This window comes from Eumetopias jubatus, unplaced genomic scaffold (assembly GCF_037043125.1).
Source record: "Eumetopias jubatus isolate StellerSeaLion01/CBP00866 unplaced genomic scaffold, mEumJub1_p1.0 scaffold_1, whole genome shotgun sequence".
NCBI classification, from domain to species: domain Eukaryota; kingdom Metazoa; phylum Chordata; class Mammalia; order Carnivora; family Otariidae; genus Eumetopias; species Eumetopias jubatus.
The window spans coordinates 130,408,290-130,414,289 of NW_028274807.1; the positions used below are offsets into that span (position 1 = coordinate 130,408,290).

The window sequence follows — 6,000 nt, forward strand, 5'->3', positions numbered from 1 at the left end:
GAAATGCCTACCACAGGGAGGAAGCCTTTTCCTCCATGGTCAGAAGGAAAACAGAGAGCACAAATGCCCCTTGGGAGCAGAGGGGCATAGCACAGAAGCTCTCCTGGGATGCCAGGGCTGGTGGGGCCTCTCCCCCGAATACAGTGCTCTGATGACTTGCTTGGGGAGGGACCAAGAGGCAGCAAGGAAGACAAACTGCACGGCTTTCCCCTGAGGCCCCACTCTGCAGAATGGTTGGACCTGATAGGACCTGACAAGGATGGGTCTGCCCTGGTGACAGGAAAAGCTTATGGCCCTAGGGCAGCATAGAGAGATGCTGAACATGCCCAGCAGTCACCCTGCCCACAGGGACAGGCCCCTCCCAGAGCCGGAGTTCCTATTCTTGGATATAGATGGCTCACCACAGGGCAGACAATGTGAAATCAACACTGAGAAATCCAGGTAGCGCCTGGTTAAAATCTAGGTCTAATAAGGATGGGTCAGTCCAGTGGCTCGTCCATTCCCTGCCTGTGGTTCTTAACCTTTTTAGGTTATATCTGGTGGTGGCCCCGTGGGGACAGGATCAACCTTGACCCCAAATCTGGTTCAGATCTGGAGACTGATGACTCCACACATGTAACAAGAGAGAATGGAAAGCATGATTCACACAATGAGACTTTCTGGGGGCGAGCAGGGCAGGCTTCCAGGCAGGCCAGCAACGGGCTTTGGCTCTTATGTGGTCGGGGGATGGGCCAGGTGAGTATTCCCAAACTCCGGCTGCTCTTACCTGGTTTGAACTTCCTGCCAGCACCAAAGAGGAAAGCACTTGGCTTCTTACGAGCTTGCCCCAAAGTGCAGCAAGGGGATAAGGTGAAGCAGGTGGAGCTTGAAAGCTCAGAGGTCAGACATCAGACATGGAGTCAGACTCTTTATTACAAGTCACATGGTTCCTTTAAGAAGGTGATGAATTCTAAGGACAATTTCCCAGAAAAAAACACACATAAGCACATCTGGACAAAATTTTAACAATTTCCAGGGTTCATGGATCCCTTGAAGCCCCCTGTGGTCCATGGGGCTCTAAAACCCCTGGTTCATAATTCCCAGAAGCTAAAGGAAAGAGTCAAAGAGTAGAACCACGTCTCCTCCTGCAGCACCCCAGGGGTTGGTAAACTTCATGCCCTCTATTGTCTGAGGAGAGAAGAAGGTAACTGAGTCAGGGAAAGGCTCTAGATGCTGCAGGGTCATTCCAGTACCCATGTAGACCCTTGATTATCAGGAAGGTCTCTTTGTGTCTTAAGGTATAGATTTTCTTCAAAATTTCCATCATGCAATAAGTTCCCAAGGCGGTGGGAAGCCTCAGCGATGCTGGCTGAGGGTTGGTGGGTCCACTCTTTTCACAACTTGGATGAACCTGGAAAGCCTAGCCTGCCCCCAAATCTCTTTCAGCCTGTGACAGGGGCCTTTGCGTTAAGGCCTCTATTAAAAATAAATAACAAAGTGCAAGTTGCTGGAGATATTGATCAAATGAGTCAAGTAAGGCCCCAAGAGCCTGAGAGCAAACTCCAGAACATGTCTTGGAGGGTCTGGAGTCCAGCCCTGCAGGGAGGACCTGTGAGGCCAGGCTTGGCCGTGCGGGCTCTGGGATCCCCGAGGAAGGTCTACACCTGGAGGGCACATGGTTCCCCATGTGCTCAGGATCCATGTGGCCTCTTTCAGTTTTGGCCTTTCCCAGTGTTCCAGAACACACCAAAAGGCATTCACACCTGGCACAGGGGAGGAGGACATAGATACAAAGTGCTAAGTGAGGAAGCCATGTAACGTGGTAGAAACAGCTCACCACTTTCTAGCTATATGACATCAGAAGCCTTCTTAACCCCTCCGAGTCTTGGTTTCCTCCTCTGCAGCTGGGAATCATGCAGTTTCCTGCATGCCAACGGAATGTTAGCTTTTGTGGGTTTTCTGATTCTTGGCGGGGAGGAGGGGACTAGCAAGGACTTGTATATGTAGCAAAATCATGAACGAGATAAGCTGAAAGTACTTCTGCTAAAAGCACCCAGATATGCCATATAAAAATTAAGAAGAAACACGTAACTAACTGAGTTTGTAACAGAGGGAAATCTCCAGGGGCCAAAAATCAAGAAGCAACTTAAAATAGAGCCATAGGGCATTGGCCAAGCTATCCTGCCGGAAATGAGGGAACCTGGGGAATCCAGAGGCATTAGCTACGTGCAGGAGTGGTTAATGAGAGCCTATAGCCTGTAACAGGTGAGAAGTTGGAAGTGAGACATCATATAAAGCCAACTTTGACCTTCAAAGAGTAACCTATCTGCCAAAAGTTTGACTAGAAAAATCCACCCGTGGCACAGGAAGATGACAAGGAAACTTGTCTGCCTCCACAGGGTCTTTGTATAGGAGAAAGTTACTTCAAAAAAAGTTTTTTAACCATAAGCCTGCATCTCATATGGGTTTAGGTTTCAAATTTATGTGTGGTGTGGGAATCCTCAAGGAGGACTGGCTACCTAATTTGTGGGGCCCAGTGCAAAATGAAAATGTGGGGTCCATCATTCATTTATTAAGAACTTCAAGATAGTAACAATAGAGCATTAAACCAAGTATATTAAACCAAAAACATTAAGCCGTTCTAGGCATGAGGCCCCACGTGAATGCACAGATCACATGTCCATGAAGCCAACTTTGTCTCCCAACCACAAAATTAATATAAAAATTCGTTCAGGCTGTACCTGGCAAGAACAGAAAATGGTTTTGTCGGAAAGTGCTCTCCAGCCGGGCCACACAGACTTCCTAAAGTTAAAGCCCCTCTGCAAAGATGCACACATCCAATACTACAAAACATGGGAGGAAAAAATGACCATGAGCGAGAGTCAGCAGTTGCAACAGACAGCAGGAGAATTAGTTACAGGCCAGGTCAGATCTCTCCAGAAAGAGATCACCTTGGGCCTCAAGAGTGTTCCTCATCTGCTCCTCTTCCAGTGCACTCACACAACACACAGCATTCTTTATGGCCTCACCTATGATGCAGTAAATAGAATAATAGAGACACATGCCAGAATGTATAAATATGAATGCAACAGTGGGTGGCATGTGGAGATTTCAGAGGCTAGGTCTAGTCTAGCATTGTATATGTAGATTTGACTATGAGATATGGTATTGCTGACCCTCATAGAATCTAAAGATTGGCCCTAGACCTCAGCCCTATTGTGAGCTCTCCTTCCTTCATCTCCAGCTTCGGAGAAGATCTCCTTCTAGCTATGCTAACAACCATTCCCCCTGTCCCAGCACCTGAAGCACACTAGCAGGAAGGAGATCCACTTTGGCAGCCCACAGCACCTGTGCTTTGATGTCAGGCAAGAGCAGGTGATTCTTCAGAAGTGCATAGAAGAAGGCCCTGCCATCCATCAACAGCACTGGGACTTCCAAGAGGTAAGTAATCTGCTCAGGAAGCGTTCAGCAGTGCCTCCAGCTGGGACAGTGTCCCAGGGTCTTCCAAGAGCTCAAGTATTACCATACAGGCCAGTGCCCCTGCTGTTGAACTTGGTGACTTGGCATCAAAGCCTCAGGAGGAAGTAAAGCCAACCTTGCAGCAAAGTTGGACCGCCAGCATCTTGAAGTGTACTGATTTGCCACATCTCTGTAAAGCTCTGATGGTGATCATGGCAGAGAGAGGAGACAGTCCCTTTTTGAAGTTTATTAGCTCAGGTCACCAGTAAGACCATGGAGCATGTTACAGAAGCAGCCAACTACCTCAGTGATGTGGTTTTAGGAGCAGTAGAAAGGCTCTTCCTTCTCTACTTCGTGACAAGTGAACCTAAGACTTGGGGCTCACACATGCTCAAAGACATCTTGGAAACCAAGTTAAGGACCTTTATGAATGATCATAAAGGATCATTCTAACCAAGTCCTATGGTTACAAGATACATTTTAAAATAATAAGGGAAAGATTAGTAAGATTCACCCAGTATAATTCAAGCATTAAAAACTAAGACTTTAAAGTTTAAGTATTATCGTTCAGCCATAAAAAGCAATGAAGTACTGTTCATAGTAGCACTATTTACAATAGCCAAGAGGTAGAAGCAAACCAAGCATTCAAAGATGGATGAATGGATAAACAAAATGTGGTGTGTGTATGTATGTGTGTGTGTGTGTGTATATATATATATATATGTATATAATGGAATACTATTCAGCCTTAAAAGGAAAGGAAATTCTGTCACGTGCTACAGCATGGATGAACCTGGAGGACATCACACTAAGTGAAATAAATGTGTCACAAAAGAACAAATACTGTACAATTCCAACTATATAAGGTATCTAAAGTAGACAAATTCATAGAAACAGAAAGGAAAATAGTGGTTACCAGGGGCTGGGCAGGAGGGGAGAGTTGTTTAATAAGTACAGAGTTTCAGTTTTGAAAGATGAAAAAGTTCTGAATATCTGTTTCACAACAATGTGAACATACTTAACACTACTAAACTTTACCCTTAAAAATGGTTAAGATGGTAACTTTTATGTTATCTGTTTTTACCACAATGAAAAGAAAAAAAAAGAAATTAGCTACTATTTATGCTACAACATGGATGACCCTTGAAGATATCATGCAAAGTGAAAGAAGCCAGTCACAGAAAGCCATATCTTATATGACTTCATTTATAGGAAATGTCCAGAAGAGACAAATCCATTAATCAGAAAGCAAATTAGTGATTTCCAGGAGCTAGAAAGAGGGAGGCACAGGAAGTGATTGTTAATGGATAGTGGGTTTCTTTTTACCGTGAGGTTTGCATACACCCTGTGAATATATTAAAAGACAAAAGTTGTATACTTTTAAAGAGTGAATATTACGGTATGAATTTTATCTCAAAAAATAAACAAATGGACATTATCAGCCTTGTTGGTGAAAATGTTTAGCTTTTCAAAAATAAATCAATTTTTTTGTTGAAAAAGGGATGGCTAGATTCAATATTAAATCTGGTGGATTTTGAGCAGGAAACAGCTATCATCCTCTAAACATGACTGACTTGGGCCCTCTGTGTATCCTTGAGCTTTTATTCTCTACAGCAACCTGGTGGCAGAAGTCCTAAATTGCAGGATTCACAGGGAGCAGAGATCAAACTAAATCTTTTTGAAAGCAAAAATGTACAAATACAGTGGTAACAGTGAATGTCACCAGTATGGTATAAAGACTGAACATGCTCTATACACTGGCATGCTACTAACCAGAACTCTCTAAGAAATAGCACAATTATACAATCTCAATAAAGATAATTTAATTAATGACCTCAAGTTTCCAAACAATATTTATATTTAGGGCTACCTAAGTTATATTTTATATTACCCAACATACTACAATTCCTTACCAGGCCAGTTCACACCACCTCTATAATTCTCATAATGATTAGCACAAAGCTTAGAAATATCCTTCTTTGCTTACTGATTGCAGGGAACTGACTGGTTTTCATTTCTTTTTCTTTCTTTCTTTTTTTTTCCTTTTCCTTTTTTTTTCTCTTTTCAGAATGGAATGATTGTCCACGTTCTTTCTGGGAAATGCATGGAAGCTGTGGTGCAGGAAAACAGTAAAGATTTGTACTTGCGCCAGTGTGATGGAAAAGCCAGCCAGCTGTGGCGATTTGACAACATCAGCAGTGTGGATAAATGATGAATGCCAGTGTCAGAGGGAAGAGAGAAGTTTAGTCATCGCAAGTCAGCCCCAAGAGAACTAAAAGAGCATGTATATTTCATGAAGCAGATCCTTTTGTGTTTGTATTCCTGGTGATAGTAGAGAAGAAAGCTCTGTGAATGAATATAGAAAGTCTTTCCTTCTTGTACCTTTTTGCATTGACTTCTGGATGTTTTAGAAAAAGGAAAAAAAAGGGAAACATTGTCTCATTGTCTTCATCACTGATAGATGGTCATTACGTAGTACAGAAGATTGTTTTGTTTTGTTTTTTTCCACCGAGCACTTGATAATTGCTTTTATCGCTGATAAAGGAAAGAGGTATGGCCAGT

The 6,000-nt window shown here is 43.3% G+C and overlaps 1 protein-coding gene across 1 annotated transcript in view; it reads left to right on the top strand.

Annotated features, from left to right (window-relative positions):
* Nucleotides 1-5,650, top strand: part of GALNT15 (polypeptide N-acetylgalactosaminyltransferase 15) — a 44,706-nt gene extending 39,056 nt beyond the window's left edge. The window contains exons 9-10 of the mRNA XM_028099253.1: nt 3,277-3,420; nt 5,507-5,650. Coding sequence (XP_027955054.1) covers nt 3,277-3,420; nt 5,507-5,650 — 288 coding nt within the window. The remainder of the gene's footprint in view (nt 1-3,276; nt 3,421-5,506) is intronic.
* The last annotated feature ends 350 nt before the right edge of the window (nt 5,651-6,000 follow it).